Source organism: Elgaria multicarinata, chromosome 1 (assembly GCF_023053635.1).
Source record: "Elgaria multicarinata webbii isolate HBS135686 ecotype San Diego chromosome 1, rElgMul1.1.pri, whole genome shotgun sequence".
In the NCBI taxonomy this organism is placed as follows: domain Eukaryota; kingdom Metazoa; phylum Chordata; class Lepidosauria; order Squamata; family Anguidae; genus Elgaria; species Elgaria multicarinata.
In genome coordinates this window covers 197,647,955-197,667,124 of record NC_086171.1, presented here as the reverse complement: position 1 = coordinate 197,667,124, position 19,170 = coordinate 197,647,955, and the positions used below count along the sequence as shown (strand labels likewise).

At 40.7% G+C, this 19,170-nt stretch overlaps 1 protein-coding gene across 1 annotated transcript in view; it reads right to left on the bottom strand.

Moving 5' to 3' along the window:
- Positions 1-18,563, bottom strand: part of TSHZ2 (teashirt zinc finger homeobox 2) — a 420,830-nt gene extending 402,267 nt beyond the window's left edge. The window contains exon 1 of the mRNA XM_063120491.1: positions 18,450-18,563. Within this exon, the coding sequence (XP_062976561.1) occupies positions 18,450-18,489 (40 nt within the window). The 5' untranslated portion in view covers positions 18,490-18,563. The remainder of the gene's footprint in view (positions 1-18,449) is intronic.
- Positions 18,564-19,170: the final 607 nt, after the last annotated feature.

The window sequence follows — 19,170 nt, the reverse complement described above, 5'->3', positions numbered from 1 at the left end:
TTCCGAAACATCTGTTAAGCACAGAGGAAGCTGTCTTATACTACATCAGACCCCTGGTCCATTTAGCTCACTATCATTAGTGGTGATTCTACATTGATTGGCAGCAACTGTCCTGGGGAATTTTCCCAGCCCAAGCTGGAGAAGTTGGGGATTGAACCTCAGACTTTTTGCATGCAAAGAATGTACTCTCTGACGGAATGAGTGGCTGAGCTGGAAAGGCCAATGAACATAAGAACATAAAAAGAGCCATGCTGGATCAGACCAAGTGTCCATTTATTTACAATATTTATATACCTCTCCCCATCCAAAGATTTCAGAGAGGTGAACAAGTAGAATAAAAGAATAAAAACAAAATATTAAAAATACAATTTTTAAAAGAATAAAGTTCTGATAAAATCCAAGTACTGGTAAAACTGCAGCTGGTCATTCACAGAAAGCTTCCTGAAACAACATTTTCAGGAGGTAGTGGAAGCAATTCCCTCCAAAGGCAGGGAATTCTATAGGAAGGGGGGCACTATAGTAAAGGCTCTTCTCCTGGTGGACTCCAGTTGGACCATAGGACCATGTGGAACCACCAAGAACATGTCGTCAGGTGACCTAAGTGACTGGGCAGGTTGATAAGGGAGAAAGCGTTCTCTCAGGTATCAGGTCCCAAGTTGTTTAGGGCTTTATACACTAGTACTAGAACAACATTCTGTTTACATAGTGGGAAACCCACAAGCAGGGCATGAATGCAACAGCACCCTCCTACCCATGCTCCCCAGCAACACACTGGAAGTAGTATATAGCCATCTGGCTAGTAGCTATTGATAGCCTTATCTTCCATGAATTTCTCTAACCCCTTTTAAAGCCATCCAAAATGGTAACCATCACTACATCTTGCGGTAGAAAATCCCAGAGTTTAACTATGCACTATGTGAAGAAGTATTTCCTTTTATTTGTCCTGAATCTGCCACCAAACAGCTTCCACCAAACAGCAGGCTGAGCAGCAAGGCACACAGGTCACCTAGTCACAGAAAATATATTGCATTTCTATTTAGGTTGCAGTCATTTTTCTAAATTTGCATCTATAAATTTCAATTAGCACATGCAATTGTATTCAAATTGAAGTCCTCTTTTGTCCTCTTTTTTAGAGAGGTGTGTGTATTAGAGTGGCCACCCTAATCAGCAGGTGGGAGGGTGCTGTTGCACCATGTCTGGCTTTGTTGTTCCCTGGCCAATGGCTGGTTGGCCACTATGTGAACAGAGTGATGGACTAGCTGGACCCTTGGTATGATCCAGCATGGCTCTTCTTACGTTCTTGGGTTGTAACAGTGAAGAGGAGGAACAATTCCAAGGGGCTCCTGTCAGTGGGCCCCTACTGTGTTGAGGGCCCTCAGCGTGCGCCCTTTGATGCCAGCCCTGTCCCTAACAATCCTCTATTAAATACTGCACAAAAGGAAGAGAAGAGGTGTGCGGGGATGGGGGGAAAGTTGCTTTCTCCTTCTTCTTCTCTTCAAACTGGCTCCAAGAAAAGCTGACAGAATCCCAAGTTTTGCAAAGCATTATGTGTCCCTGCAACCATTCATACCAGTTCTTTTAATTTATTTAGTGCAAGCCCCAAGTCTTCAGAATGACCATGTGGGAGAAATCCATCAATGCGCCTCTGCGTTTTCTAAAAAAAAGTACAAGGTTTATCTATTTGCTTGGGTGTTCACCCAGAGGACCTTCTCTTCTACTGCTCCCAGACTGTGGAATGGCCTGCCGGAGGAGACTCATCAACTTAACAGTCTACTAGCATTCAAGAAAGCTGTAAAGACTAATCTCTTCCGGCAGGCCTATCCAGTGGAATTTTAAGATGTTTTTAGAATGTTTTTAGGATGTTTTTTAGGATGTTTTTAACGATGTATATTATGTTTTAATTCAGTTTTATGTATTTTATCGTTTATTGTTGTTCCCCGCCTCGATCAGAATGGAGAGGCGAGTTAGAAATATATTATTATTATTATTATTATTATTATTTATTTATTTATATAGCACCATCAATGTACATGGTGCTGTACAGAGTAAAACAGTAAATAGCAAGACCCTGCCGCATAGGCTTACATTCTAATAAAATCATAATAAAACAATAAGGAGGGGAAGAGAATGCAAACAGGCACAGGGTAGGGTAAACAGGCACTGGGTAGGGTAAAACTAACAGTATAAAGTCAGAACAAAATCAGGTTTTAAAAGCTTTCGGAAAAAGAAAAGTTTTTAGCTGAGCTTTAAAAGCTGTGGTTGAACTTGAAGTTCTCAAATGTTCTGGAAGAGCGTTCCAGGCATAAGGGGCAGCAGAAGAAAATGGACGAAGCCGAGCAAGGGAAGTAGAGACCCTTGGGCAGGCGAGAAACATGGCATCAGAGGAGCAAAGAGTACGAGCGGGGCGATAGTGTGAGATGAGAGAGGAGAGATAGGAAGGAGCTAGACAGTGAAATTATTATTATTATTATTATTATTATTATTATTATTATTATTCAAAAGGAGATGCATGAGCTGGGTCCATTCTCTTAGGAGCTGTCTATACATGGGGGAAGTGGCTGTAGAGCTGTGCAGCATCAGTTATACAACGCAGTCACGGCTTTGTAGCCACCATGGGGCTTCCCCGCGATGCTACGTTTTGAAAAAGTTGGGGATTTACCCCAACTTTTTCAAATGGAGTGTCATCAACATGGCCGCCCTGAAACCCCACGCTCCGTCCTCAGTGTCGGGATTACCTGACAATGCCTTAGGAGAGGAAAAGCACAGGATTGAAGAGGGAAGTGGCGCCAACCTGGTGCCATGAAGACAGACCCCAGTCCCGTTTTTAAAAAAGGGAATATGCTGTTTTTAGCAATGTTTCAACGGCTTCAAATTAGGAAGTTTTATTGGTGCGTTTGCTGTTCGTTTTCATAAGGTAAGGCAGGATATGACAATACACATTAAGAGGTGCTTTAAGGGGAAATTTACTTTTAAAATAAATCAAAATGAAATGGCGTGATATGGACGTCAGAAATCTCATTCAAACCCATCATCGTTAAAAAGATGCCAGAAATAAGTTACACGAAAATAATGACGAGTTTGCCATGGAGGCAATGTTTTTGTTGCTTTGTGACAAGAGAAAATATTTAATACCATTATTTTTCCCCCCACAGCTCTGAATATTAGTTGGAGTGTCACAAATAATTAAATGCTTATGAATAAGAGACATCTTTAGACATTTTGACAATATGTATTAAGAGGTGCTTTAAGGGAAAATCTGCCAAGTGCAGTTTTTATTCGTGATACTAAACAATGATGCATCTTGATTGGGTTTATTCTGTACCTCTCTACCATCACCACTACGGAACAAGAAAAGCAGGATCAATATGAAAGTGGGGAAACAGTAACCATATTTTCAGTTTTCATAATATTTGAAACACTGGTATTCTGCATAGCTTGGAGGGCATCGTAACTAGCTTGACCACAGTGGTTCATGCTCTGGCAAGCTCCCAATTGGATTACTGTAATGCGTTGTTCATGGGCCTGTCCTTGGAGACAAGGGGAAGCTTCAAGCTAGTGCAGAATACAGTAACCAGAACTGTAACCAATACAGTCAGGCAGAATCATATGACACCAATTTGGAAGGAGAAGCACTTGTGCTTCTGAGCCCAACTCTAAGTGGTGGCGCTTACAGTTAAAAGATCTAAAAAGCTTGTGCCTAAATTTCTGCAAGAGCATCTGATCTGCCCATGTCTTAAGATACCTCTGGTACATTATACACCAACAAGGGAGAGAGCCTTCTCAATTGTGGCCTCCCAACTATGGAATACTATTCCCCCTGGAAGTGTGACTAGCGTCATCACTGCAATTGTTTCAGCATCAGGTCAAAACATTTTTGTTTACCCAGGCATGTCAATTGGCCGATTTTGCCTGTTTTATTGTATTAGATACCTAATCACTTCCTGCTGCCACTGCATCCCTTCCACCATCATCCCACCCCAAGCCTCTCCTTCTGCCCTCCCACATCCTATTACTTTTGCCACTGCCTGCCCTGTGTTTGCCGTGTCACACCAAGAGCTTCACAGCTGGAAGAAGTGACTGCTGGGCTCTGGTTAGGGCTCTCACCTGCGTCTCAAAAACCAAGCAAGCTCCTAGGAGACGTGAGTGAGCTCTTATTTATTTATTTATTTATTTATTACATTTTTATACCGCCCAATAGCCGAAGCTCTCTGGGCGGTTCACAAAAATTAAAACCACAATAAAACACCCAACAGGTTAAAAACACAATTACGAAATACAGTATAAAAAGCGCAACCGGGATAAAACCACACAGCAAAACTGATATAAGATTAAAATACAGAGTTAAAACAGTAAAATTTAAATTTAAGTTAAAATTAAGTGTTAAAATACTGAGTGAATAAAAAGGTCTTCAGCTGGCGACGAAAGCAGTACAGTGTAGGCGCCAGGCGGACCTCTCTGGGGAGCTCGTTCCATAACCGGGGTGCCACAGTGGCGAAAGCCCTCCTCCTAGTAGCCACCTGCCTCACTTCCTTTGGCAGGGGCTCACGGAGAAGGGCCCCTGTAGATGATCTTAAGGTCCGGGTAGGTACATATGGGAGGAGGCATTCTTTCAAATAACCTGGCCCCAAACCGTTTAGGGCTTTAAATGTCAATACCAGCACTTTGAATTGGGCCCGGACCTGGACTGAGCCTTGCAGCTTCTTCTTCCAGCCGCACGGCTCCCTGCAAGGTGATACAAACAGAGGATGGAGGGCTGCTCTAGAAAGCCCCGCCACCTGCTTTCTTGCTGCAGGAAATGCTATGGTGGGAGAATGGCTGGTGGCCCCCCTGCAGGGGACAGTAGCAGTAGCAGCCCTTCCTGGGACTGGGGCAGGGACGAATGGCACAATTCTGCCACCTGATGTCGACATCTCACCCCACTTCATGGGAGGGTCGACCCTGTGCCAGCTATTGGGTAAGTGGATAATCCTTCCTCTCCCTTAGACATCAGCAAGGAAGCCTTGCCTGTGTATTAGTGGTGCCTCGCTAGACAGCAGACACAAAGTTGTGAGAACATGGTTCAAAAACAGCCCTAACCACATATACAGTGCTACGCAATGGTCTTTTCCTCTAGCTTTAAAAGAAAGATCATCTGATAATTATATTTAAATTCTACTGAAAAGAAATGACATAAGCATGGATGCTGGGTGAGGAACATCAAACAACAACATGTCATGAATTAGATAATAGCTTTCAAGGCTGGATTAACCATCATGCTAAGTATGCTATAAACTTTTTCAGACTCTGAACTAAGGATGTACAGATTGTGTAAAACCCATTCTGTCCACGTTTCGTGGTTTGTCAGGTTTTGCCGTTCTGTTTTTTCGTTCTATCGTCACCCATTGAAGAGATTGGATTTTTTTGTTTCTGAATTTGTGCAAAGTCACACACTCAAAAATGTGCAAATTCCCTCCCCAAATGCGCAAATTCTTCCCAAATGTGCATTTTCATGCTTTAGCCTATAGGGGAAATGCGCATTTTGGGTTGCAGGTTTTCCGTATTTTTTCTAAAACAAAATACATGCAAATTTCCCAACAGTTAAAAAATAATAATCGTGCGAGTCTGCAGAATGCACCCAACAGATGGAAAGCCAGTCTGCTGCAGAATCCATGGGTCGGATTCATAAAAATCCAAAGTCATTTGGTTCCACTGCAGATTTCTCGACATCCCTACTCTGAATCCACATCTTTGGTCTGGCACCCTAAGCATTGACATTTTTACTGAGCTATAAGCTGGTGACGTTGTCATAATGCAATGCCAATGTAGCATTACATTTGGCTTTGTTTTGTGACAATACTACATGTTTTTCCCATCACGGAACAATTCCCATCAGGACCCTTGCATATGGAATTCCCATGCAAATGCATTTGGTGCAGATCAGGGAATTGCTATTCACAATTGTGGGAAGCTGATCATCCATTGATGGGGAAAGCATGTTGTGCGAATGAAGTGTTAGTTATTCCCCTGATATTGGGTAACACTCCATTACGCTTCCTTTGCTGAGCACCTTTCAAAGTTGGCCACTGTGATATCATTGCAGGGGAATGCTGCATGGATATATTGCTCTGGGCATCCCCTTGGCTGAGCAAGAACATTTCCCACAAACGTTTTTGGGGAATGCTGAAGGATGTCTCTATTTGTCAGCAGTTTTCAGGGCTCCTTGTGAAAACGTTCACTTCATCATTCACACTGGCTTTGCTCTTAATTGGCTTCAATGCTGTTGTCATGTCACCAAACCAATTGGCTATGTAGAATTGTGATGCCACACCTTTTACTGTGTCTCATCCTAGGAATGTGGGAAGCTCCGTTTTATCAAGCCAGACTGTTTGTCTTATCTAGCCAGTCTTGCCTATGCTGACTGGCAATATCTCTCCAGTGTCTCTAGCAGGGATCTCTCACATCATCTGCTATCTGACCTTTTTAATCAAAGAAGCAATAGATTGAACCTAGGAGCCTCTAAATGGCCATAGATCAGTGGTAGAGCACATACTTTGCATACAGAAGGTCCCAGGTTCAACCTTTTGCACACACACAAAAAACACGCTTTTCAGTAAAATTTCTACCTTATTGAAATTGCACTTTTCGTAGGTGTAAAATCAAAACTGCTGAATATTTAGCACAGATCTCCTAAAATGTGTGCATAAATACATAAAGAATTTGACTGAAAGGCTGTTGCTTTCTATCACTTCCACACTTATCCAATTTAGCTCGTGTCAACATCTCCTTTGCACCACAGAGGACCAAAGATTTACCACGTGGATCTGAAGGCACATGACACAGCCAACTTGCTGAAGTTACAGCATGGGGCTTGTCAGTGCTTGGACAAGAGACCACCTGGGAACCTTATGTCCTCCACCTAAATTTCCATGATGGATGAAATATTAAAAATAAATATACTTTTTTTAAAAAAGTCAGTTAATATTAAGTCTGTGTGAATCCCCAGATCTAGAACACAGCACTGTTTTATCGGGGGTCTTACTATCTTTTGTTACATAACTGAACTGGTTAATATCTCAGTACTTTAGACTGCAATCTTATACACACATAGGGAGAATCTACACTATTGTACCTATACATGACATAGGGCTTTTATTGCGTCACTGGTCACATGACTCATTAGTTATAACATTTTATAGGTGAATTATGTTCCGTTTTACCTTACTGTTATAACCCTTCTGCACCGTTGTTAGCTTTCAATGTGCAGTCTTCTATCACTGTATTCCCTGTTGCATTGTAAATGCAATGGCACGTGATCCTCCACTATCCTGCCTGTTTGGGACAACTTCCTGGTTGGGACAGCTTCCTCTCCGTGACATCATCCAACCAAAATCATCAAAAATGGAAGTGGGAGGATCATAGAAGAGACAGTCTGGGCATTGGGAGGATCATAGAAAGGACGGAATCAAGGATCAGGCAACGGGGAAACCAAACAGTGTGCTCCGGAATAACGTTACAGGAAAAGGTAAGTAACATTAGTGAGCTCAGTTAAAAATAGAAACGTTAGAATTAATAATGGAACAATGGCTAACAATAGCGTTAACCTATAGTGTAGATTCCCCCATAGAGAGCAATCCTATGGTCCCTAGAGGGCGTCTGGGATGCCATTGGATGCTGCTGATCTCCTCCTCCATGTCCATAGAACTACAAACGTGAAGGAAAATAAATGGCCATGGATCTTCCCTCCCCTTGCCTCTCCCAGCTATCAAGGAAATCTTCTGTTACAAAGCTTTCTTTTAGCCCCATTTAGCTGCTTTTTGTATTTTAAACAGGAATGGAGGTGAAATAACCTCCTTCCACTTCTTGTCCTGACTGGTACTTGGAAGGTGGGCATAGGATAGGACTTTGCACTTGGAACCCTCTAACAGGAGTGAAACCCAAAGGAGAGCACCCAGGGAATCAGTCCCACTAAACTCAATGGGGTTAATTATTATTATTTATTTAAAACATTTATATACCACCTTTATTAACAAATTCCAGAGCAGAATACAATATTCAATAACAACAACAACAACAACAACAACAACAACAACAACAACAGAGTTAAAATCCACAGTAAAATGGAAAATCTAACAAAGCTAGGCAATAAAATCCACGAATGCTTGGTTAAGCAAATATATCTTCACCAGGCACTGAAACACCATCAGGGTCAATGTCTGCCATACTGGTGGGAGAAGAGAATCCCAAAAGCAGTGTGCCACAACCAAAAAGGCCCTCCCCCTGTTTGCCGTCAGATGTCCATGTACAGGTGACGGAAAAACCAGAGGCCTTGATCTGTCAATCACATCACCCTAACTATGACTCAGTAACATCTTGTCAGCCAGTGAAGTTCTTTAAGCAAAGGTGTATCATGGCCACAGTAGGCTGCCTGTCCCATGCAACAAGCTAGCCACCAAATATGGTTGTGTAAACATGTATACAACTGCACTGTTAATTTGCCCAACACAAAGGGAAGAATAAGGATACATATCCACCTATCCCAGGTGCTTAGATAATTAAATAATTTTGATAGAACCCTTGGCAATGGTCAGATAGCAAATGCTAAGAGCCATGTTGCTAAGCTGATTCCAAGGAGATCTATTCCAGGGAACGCTAAAGCACTTCTGTTTTCTTAAATGTAAATTATTATACTTTGCCATATTACTTACTAAAGTTAGGTGCCACCTTTTATCATTTTGAAAGACTTATGAAGACCTTCCTATCACCAGTTAGTTACTCTACTGTTGCTTTGGTCAAGTTCAAACACCAAGCTCATGAGGTTGGTATACATCTCTAAAGGACATATTTTGTCTCTCTTATAGCCAAAACTGACATCTAGAAAGACAGCCTTACCCAAACAGTTTGGGACTACAAACCCCGTCAGCCCTACTAAACATGACCCATGATCAGGAATGATATGAGCTGTAGTTCAAAACATCTGGGGACGGTACAAGGTTGGGGAAAAGGCTGCTTTTAGAGATCTGCCTCTTTTCCTAGAAAATCTCACCTTGAGGGATGAAATTAAATTATTGTCTCTGCACACGTAAAATCACAGATCTGGCCATTTGTGAAAGGAATTTATAGAACAATGTGGTGTGAAACACACCTCATTACCACCATCCCATAGCCCCAACTTTTCTTTTCTCATTGAATAGAACAAGCTCTCAATCTAAATGGTACGAGTGAAAGAACACCGCAGATAATACACCGGCTTTTTAACCTCCACATTCTAATTCCTTGGTTCAATCCAAAGTATTTGTTCCTTTTTTATTTCCCAAACACAGTTACACTAAGAGCTGAAATTGCACAGTGGATTTTGACGGATATAATTATTTTCATTAAAATCACAAACAGCATGCTGTTTCTTTTCCAAGGCAAAATGTACAGGAATCTTACAGAATCAGGCCAAATATCATAAGTAGGAGTGACGCTTTGGGAATATTTAATAGCGTTTTCTTATAGCAATATACAAGAAGATTTCTTTACAACTTACAAACAGCTACATCTTAGTTTGATATTTACAGAGTTGGGGGATGAGAATTGAGGTTTTTTTTTAAAAAAAATAACTATTATTATACGCCACAATACAAATCCTTTAGGAAAATTGGGCCTTTTCTCTTCTACATACACAAACCCAGGCACAACAGGTTTTTCAATTAAATTACTCTTTTGAGAGTGATACAGGAAGAACCACAAGCTTCTTAAAAACCTTATTGCTTCTCATATTTGCCACCTGGGGCTATAGACCTGTTCTTTCCCAGTAAAAAAGTTTCTGTTGCTGGCTGCTCTTGTTCTTTTCTGACATGCCCAATTTTAACGGTTATTCAAGATGGATCATGTTATTTTCACACGTTCAGAGGCTCTGCTTTTCCATAACCATTTATGGTAGGAGACGGCGCCTATCACAGTCCCTTTTGCATCATGAACAACTTTAATGAGGTAGGGTATCATTAGATGATAGCAGTTTTATGCTGAATGCAAGGAGAGAATATAGGCACTTACCCAGCAAAGAGTAAGATAGAGAAATAATAGATACAATATGCAGAGATGAAAGAGCAAAGACGGCATCTCATTTCCATTAATACAATAAAAATGCAGCCTTAATGCTGCAACTTTTTCCTTGGATTTTTTCTCTCTCTCAATAAAGTTGAGCAATATTCTGTTTATCATCACAAAGAGCTTAAAAGAAAGAGAGTGCATTTTCCACACACACCTTACTTACACGTAAGCGTTATAACACAGCTCCTAGCTAAGAATATGTTTGAATTTAATTGCCCCTAATAGAAAATGTAACCAAAATGAACTTTGAAGCAGGACCTTAGTAAGGTGATGGAATCAGCTAGAACCAAACAACTTTACTAGGTGACCAAGGGCCAAAGCAAAGCAACCACAGCAAAGTATAATTCACCCTTTATACCACAAGTCTTTTCTACTATTTATACCGCAAGTACAAGCATGTGAAGAGTTTATGATGACAAAACTTAATCACATTTTTCAGGATGAGCAGGGAGTGTTTTATTCCATAAGAAAACAATTCTCTCAAATTCTCCTGCGCTGATTTAAGTTTTTTGTTGGTTTGTTTTGCAGTTTGGAAGACGAATGCGTATGACAGGATGTAGGCATGCAGAATGAAAGCATGAAGACACACATGTGCACACTTATTTATGTTTTCCAGAGGAGTACCTGTCTGGAGTCTGTTGCAACAGAAACAAGGAAGAGTCTTGTGGCACCTTGAAAGCTAACAAATTCATTATGGCGAATGTTTTTGCGGACCACAGCATTCTTCATCCGATTCATGAAAGCTTATGCCATAACACATTAGTTAGTCTTTTAGATGCCACGAGACTCTTTGCTGCTTTTACTTATTTACATGTAGATCTTCCTAGAAAAGATTCCGTTTAGCTTTGACCAGATTTGTTGGAGAGTATTAAACAGCATAACTGCAGACCATATATAATAAACAATGCATTTTCTCTAATTTATTACTTTGGGGTGGGCTTAACTAGAGTTGGAACTTTTCTCCCCTAACTCTTAATGGCAGAACCATACATCTTGGATAAGAAAGATTATTCTTTTAATCTAAACCTTTAATACAATGTTTAACTCCCATTTCTAGTTTTTGGTGTGTATGTGTTTTTTAACAATTTAAAAATCCCCCCCACTTTTTAAAGTGTAACAATCAACATCAGTTACTAAAAAGAATGTGAAAATCCTAATGGGAAATAGTGCTTGTCTGTGACCCATTTCCCCAAGAAATCTTACAGAGACACTGTTCCCTAGTTATATTTCACGATGAAGATATTTCTAGCTTGCAAACGACAGTGTTAAACGACAGGTTTAAAAAAAGGCTAAAAGAGCCAAAATAAGTGCCTTACGTCAGAGGTCATACTAGTATGAAAAAAAGAGTTATTTCCATTTCTAAACCTAAATGGTACTTTGCACATGTGGGGGTGGGGTGGGAGGTGAGGGAATGTGATGTTCACAATATTTAGATTCTATTTCTTGGAAGCTAATGCTGCAGTCTTAGGTAGAGCGCCCATTTTAAAGACCCTTGAAAGACTACACTGTCTTTTCTCGCACTACCACCACCAGCAGCCCCCAATTTAATTTCCAGTTAAATTAAGGGGATGCAATGTAGGGGGTAAATTCAGAGTCGCATTTGTATTTGAAAGGAAACACAATAGTAATAATGCCATTGATCTGGAAACACTGCTACAGGACCGTAAAGCGACTACAGTAAAGAGAACCAGACCTCTCCAAAGGGAAGTTAGACAGGAAGGCTAGGGGCAAAATATAACTCATGCCATAACCCTAACAATACCCTTTTATTCTGAAGATTAAGGGACTAATTTCACCCTTCCGCCAATGGCAGGACTTAGAATGAAGCAAAGGCAGCAAACCTACGCAGACATATTCAGAAGTATGTACTACTGGGTTCAGGAGTCTCCTTTGAGTAAGCATTCATAGAATTGGGATGCACAATATGAAACAAAGGTTCTCCTGGGCTGGGCCAATAACCGCCCCCCCCAAAAAAATCCCTCCCTTTTTTAAAAGCAGACAATGCAAAAAATAAATAAAAATCAATCATTCCAATTTGCCAAATGTATGAAACTAAAATCTTGCGCTGTGGAATTAACATGTTTTCCAACTGGCTCAAGTGTCAGGCTCTCAACTATCCCACTGCTTGTGGGAGCATATTCTGGAGGGTTTTTTAAAATATATATATATATCTTTACAAATGTCTTTAATTTCAGAAAGAAAGATACCATAATAAAATTAACAAAGGGCTATTTTTCATAGACAGACCTTATGAAAAGGAGTTTGGTTTAATGTGTCGCCCACACATCTTTTCCTGCCTGCAATATAATCTGAAAGACACTAAATAAAGAGTATTTAAAAAAAGAAGTCTACATTTGCAACTAATAGCTCACCCACTGAAACCTGGATTGGATTCTTCGCACAAATTAACACTTGAGCACAAAAGATTAATGCAACGGTACCACACGTTCTTCATCTACTCAAGGTAAATATTTCAGCTACCACAACTGGAAGAAAAATGGACAGCAAATTTTGTGTAAAACCAAACTCAGCAAGATTGTGGCTTCCGCAATAGAAATTGTGGGGAGGTCAGAAAAGTTTTTCTAGCTTGGATCAAATTCCACTTAAAGTCAAATCTTAGATTCCCACCCAAATACAAGATCTAAGCAGTTTTGAGGGACAGTAGAAGAGTTTTGATGGATTCAGAAAGATTGCTGGGGGTGGGCGAATCTTACATGATAGCTGCAGCTTCTACCCCAACCTCATAACCATTTTTACTGTGCATGGAGGGCCATCAAAAATCAAAAGCAGTATGGTAGACGTCTTGGTCAGTACGCCCTTCACCCCTTCCAAATTACAGAGTCTCCTTCCTCAAGGCCTCTAAAAATTCTTACACTTGAATCAGAAGGAAGAAATGGCAACACTACCATCTACTGTGTGACACCAGCTGAGATGAAAGGGCCCACAGGTGTAAATACCATGTGGGCAAAAGAAAGTGTCCTATGTCCAGAGCAGCCTTCCCCAACCTGGTGCCCTCCAGATGTTTTCAACCACAACTCTCATGAGCCCAAGTTGGCATGCTCAGGGATGATGAGAATTGTAGTCAAGGAACATCTGGAGGGTACCAGATTGGGAAAGGCTGTTATAGGATACAAGCTGTCTACATGGAAGGCCCAAGCTGAAATTCCTGCTCATTCATGACTATCAAACCAGTCGTAGACAAGCAATTTTTTTCAGCCTAACCAACTTCACCCAGTTGATCTGAGAAGATAGGAGATTAAAAACTCCAAAGTTCTGTATACACACTGGAAAATGCTATGGAAATTATTGATAATAATCAAGGGAAAGCCTCTAAATTGCTACAAGGCATAGACTTCATATATCAAGACTAAACACCATCACAACCCAAATATTCTTGTGGAGCTCAAATTCTTGTGTGGTTTGATGTAGCGCCCCTTTCTGCTACCAAAAATGACAAGTGATACAGGGAAACAGAAGACAGCCATTTCCCAAGCAGAGTCCCATTTGGTAAGCAGGATGTGCGATACCATCACGCCAAGGAGCCAGGAGACTTTTACCACACGTCAGGTATAATTGTGAGGTAAAATTGCTGTCTCACACCTCACTCATTTCTTGTTGTGGCTCCATGCACCCATCCCACACTTGCAAATCAAAAATGGATCAACACATTTGTGAGAATCCCTCAAGACAATTCAGATGTTATCAAACAGGGTGACTCTTTGAGCCAAGAAAGTAGCCATTTTATTCATCATTGAAGCCCAGTCTGTCCCCCGCCTCTGCGCCTGCCCTATCTTCATTTGTGAACACCTTTGCTTTTGTGTCATCTGTCAGGATTGGGAGAGGGAAATGAGCTGAAGAGTTTTGAGGCAAGAGATATTTAGATGTTTTTGATGTGTACTTGCTTTCCTGGGGGAGCATAAAGGAAGACACTGCAAATTTCTATCTCACCATTCAGGGCTATTTTGCTTGAAATTCGATTTTATTATCTTCCTAATAATAGGGCTAGAAGTAACATTGAATAAAAGCAAAACCTTCCATCATTATTACACGTGCACGTCCTTTCCTATCCCATATATCAGACCAAAGTCTTTGCTAGTCTATCCCAGAAGAATGCAGATTGCCCCATCTGAATGGGATTGTTCGCTATTTTAATAACTGGTACTATTAAGGTGCAAATTGCAACTTTTAAGTAATGATTGCTAATAGCCGTATGTTTACTGCCACACAAGGACTTTCATGAAAACAAAATCTGCATTATTCATTTCTAGCTCCAGTAAACAAAGTAAATGCAGCTGGTTGCTTGCTCTCTCGCTCTCTCATACTTTTGAGCTTTTGCTTCTTAAACCTATCAGGGCCCAGCAGAGAGAGAGAGAGAGAGAGAGAGAGAAAGAGAGAGAGGAAGGAGAACCAAAGGGGGACAAAAAGAAAAGTGTTAAGTCCAGATTTATATTCACTAGCAAATTCATGATTTACAAAATAAAATATGCACATCTCAACAAGCTGTAGGAGGAGAAGAGAGCTTAATCCTGTGGAATTGGGTTTGAAAGCTATTTCCGATATAGAGAAATAAAAATGGAATTAACATATCAATTCAGTCTTAGTCCTAGCTTTTGCTTTCCCCTCAATTGTGTTGGGTCATGCGATGGCTGCTCCCCAGAGACAGCTGCATTTTTATAATACAGAAACAACATTTTCGGGCTGATGCTCATCTTTCTCACCACAATGTAATCCCATTGGCTACAGGAGAATTCCTCCTGTCTCACAGTCATGGGAAAAGAAGGGAATCAGACCGACAGTCTGTAAAGCACCTTGGGCTCTTTAGGGATGGAAGATAACAATGCACATGTAATATATCATTACAAATAAATGTATGATGTAATGTCAGGCGCTGACCTAAAAATATTCAAACATCTGCTTGAAGAATTATGCAGACAATGGTGAAAAAGAAGAACAATGCTGCTGAGAAATGAGTCAAGGGGAACATATGTGTTTGACATCGCTGTTTTCTTGACTTAAAAGTATTTTCTTTTAATTAACTAAGGAAAAATGTGTCATCATCGAACCTAAACAGCTTCCACCCCCCCATACACACAGAGAGATACTTATCCACTTACACCAAGGGTTTCATTACAACGTTCAGTAACATACGATATAAGGATCTTATGGCTTAAAATTAATAATAGGGAGGGAAATTGCCATGTAGGTAGATTTTCATCAAGCATTAAGACATCCCTGCTGATTCACTTGCCTGTTCTCTCTAACCTTTACATTGTTCATTAATCAAATAAGAAACCTGCTTTCGAAGTCAATGCTTGGACATAATTATTTACAGTTGTGCCCAGGATTTAATTTCAAGGAATGACCAAGGTAGCCACATCCAGAAACATAACACTTATCTTCCCTTAGACGGTAACTGGCCTGAAAAGTTGCAATGTTCTCTGAACCCACATGGTCAGAACCAGAGTCAAACAAAAATCCAATGGGCCTTCTTAAGCATGCTGATTCTTTATTTGTTAAAAAAAATGTTAAAAGTTGCACATAAAGAAAGCAAAAGAAATTGTCATGCCAGATATCTGGATAATCAATTATTTCCTCCCTCCCTTCCTCATTCTGCCTCAGGGCACATTGTGTCATTGGGACTTTTGAGAATGTATTCACCTTATAAAACAGAACCTTTATACCGTATTAGAGCTAGGAAAACGAAAGTAAACGTATAACAGTGCCTATAACACTGTTGCATGGTCTTTAAAGATGTGATGCCTAAAATCAAAGCAAGGGTTGTACTGAGACAATACGAACTTGATTCTGGTGGGTTATATGGGATAAAAGTGAGCTACCTTCAAAGAATCAGCCACCTCACAACCTGAAACTACAGGAAAAGTAAGACAAAGAGAATCAGAGCGAAACAACTTTGGAAATAGAACTATATTTCTCACAACATAATTACTGAATGAGATGTGCCCAAGTTCTTCAAACTGCAACCCAGCAGTTTGAAAACATTTTCCAAGAATTTTTTTTTCAAAGTTATGATCTTGGGAGTGGCATCTTGGATGGGGACCAAAGATGATACCAGGATAATTAATTAGGAGGATATTATCAAGTATAAGCTGCCTAATGTACAACGTTATTTTCCATTTGTCACTTCACATCTTCATTTTCCACCATCGCTACCTTTTCAAATGCTAGCACCCTTTGGAAAGAAAGCAAGTTGCGGAAGTCAGACAAAAAGGAAAAAATATTCATTGCTGAAATGGATGTGTACATTGTGGGCCAGAGATAGGGAATAACTAGCATCCACAATGGCAATAGAAATGTTTTCTTGAGTCAGTAGAGTTTTTAAACACTGACAGTCAAAACAAATAAGGCCTTTTCAAAATGTTTCCTGTGGAGAATCAAAACTATGTTGTACTGCTAGGAAAAGGTGACTTGTGGCGGGCAGATAAGTTAAGTGGTAACCATGTGGTGATACTGTAAAAGGTAGCACCTTTAGGTGGTTGTCCTCAATGTCTGTCAAAACAGAGAATGGTAATCCCCATTTAATACCTCCCTAAAAAAAATCTGGCGCAAATTAAACCTATTGATTGCAGTCACCTAAAATACTTGTCTATTAAATGGCAATTTTGACCTCAATTATAATTATAATTTGGCTGTGGTTAGTAGGGTTTTGAATGACTTCTTGAACACATAAAAGTAAAGATAGGGAGAGAGTTAAAACAAAAAACAGCAGCAGCAAAAGATTGAACTAGGAGAAGTTTGTAAAAGTTTCACAAATCCTGTTTCCCCCTCCAAATTAATTCTCACCTTTGAATAGTCCCCAAGCAGGATTTACTCAAATGCATCTCCTGAAACTTTCCCACATTTTAAAGCTATATTATTCAGTGTCTAATGGAATAGAAAGTGATAGCTGATGATCTCTAGATGGGGGAATGCGGGAGGGATTTTATAAAAACAACAACCATCCAAAAACTTGAGCGTCACTGTACAGTTCTAATCTAAATGAACACAAAGAAAAAGAAAAATCCCACCCACATTAAAGCCAAACAAGATAATAATTGTGCATGTCTGACTAAGAGATTCTAGAGGTTAAGTTTTGCGTCACTGGCACTCAGGTTACCATAGTGAGTGATTTATTGATATATATCAAGAATGAATAGATCAAAGGCAGCAAAATGACAGGTGATCAATCAAATGTCAAATCAAAGCTGGCAATCAACTGGAAACCTGATTTTTTTTTCCAGTGGGTGGGTCTGGTAGCAGAAAAATTAACTTCCATGTTGCACTACCCAGAAACAAAATATTAGCAAACTATTTCTCTCTCTCAGCAATTAACCAGCCTTGTATTAAACATACATATGCATGCACACGCATACACACAGAACTGAAACCCACTTTGAAAGGGACTTAGTGTACGCAGGCCCATCTGCCCATTTCCTAGCCTAAACTTTCAAAACCTTGCCATTTGACTCCTCTACCAAACCACACACACCAAAACACTTCCCCCCAAAGTTGCAAACTGTTTTAGCTCCTGAAAACCTAACCAACCCTGGTGCATTTGACCCCTACGCGAACTTTAAACATTGCTTTTATAAACTTGAAGAACAACGTGCAAGCGAGGAATCTGAAAGATTGATTTGATTGGAATCTAAGGGGCTGTCTTCTAACTGTCTGAATGCTCATTTATTTCCTGTTGCAGTTTCCCCCCACCCCTTTTCGCCCCTGATGATCAAAGACTTGAACTTCAACCAGCGGGTTCATCAACAGAGTCAGGCAATTTCCCCCCCCCCCCCCCAAACCCTGTGCTATTTCACACACACTGACACAAACACACAACCGAAACAAAGCTAAAGAAACAGTGCTTTCCCAACATCGCCCCTTTTTTTACGCATGCAACTTCCATGGCAAAATAAAACCAAATCGCTTCCCATGAAATATTCCCGTGGTTGCGATGCAACGCGAGGAGGATGATCAAAAAATAGAGCGGGGAGGGCGGGCAAAAGAGAGGGGGGAGAGAAAGAGAAGGTGAGAAAGCAAGTGGAAAGAAAGTTGGGGGGAAAAGTTTAAGGAAACAAGATTGTAGCGACGACACTGCACCCCCCCCAAAAAAAAAACAGAGACGCAAAACTGCAGCCAGCTAGCTCCAAGACTGGTTCAATTTTGCCCAACTTGCTAAAGGTTGGGGCGTGAGTGAGAAAGGGAGCGAGGGAAAGAGAGAGGAAGGGAGAGAGGGGAAAAAATAAAATATAGATGCAGTCCCAGAAAAGGAGGGGGGAACACCACCAAAGGGGTGACCCCAAAAACAAAATGTAGAGGAGGAGGGGAGGGGGTAGAGGTCTAAAGAGCCGCCGAAGGCTGTCGAGAGCGGCTTGGCTTCTTACCTGCTGCCCTTTTTGGTGCCTGCTGTTTTCTCCTTGGCATCGCTGTACTTTCTCCAACCTTACTTCTCTTTCCAGATTCGAGGCGGCTTGGAAGCTCGCGGGGCTTGTTCTCTCTCTTTCTCTCTCTCTCTCTGAGTGTGTGCGTGTGTATGTATGTATGTATGTGTGTGTGTGTCTGTTTCCCCCCTTTCCCTTCAGCTGCTTTCCCCCTCAACAACCCACCAGCAGCCACGCCGAGCACCCTTCTCTTTCCTTTGGCACTTCTCTGACGAGATCAACCTGTTCGGATTCTTATTCCAAGGAATATAATTTTTTTTTTTAAAGAAAGAAAAAAAAAGATCTACGCTCGGGGGCTGCTTTTCTTTCCCCCTCTCTCTTTTTGTGGTCTCTCTTGTTTTGTTTGAACTGTTGCAAGACTTGCTTTGATGCAAACATCCAGGAACATCCAATGCAAAAGGATAGAGCCCCACAGTGCCGGAGGGATCTTTTCTTTTTTTTAAGTGGATCAATAAATAAGAAAAAAAATATAGATATGTAAATAGTTTTGTTTTTTAAAAAAGCAGCTCGGATGTGAGGGTGGATATTTCCTCTCCTCCTCCTCTTCCCCCCCTTACTCTTTATTTTATTTTATTTTATTTTTTTCCTCCTCGCCGCCTCCTTCGCGTAGATCTATATGGCGGATGGGTGAGTGTTTGCTGAGAAAACTGCAGGTTTGTTTCTG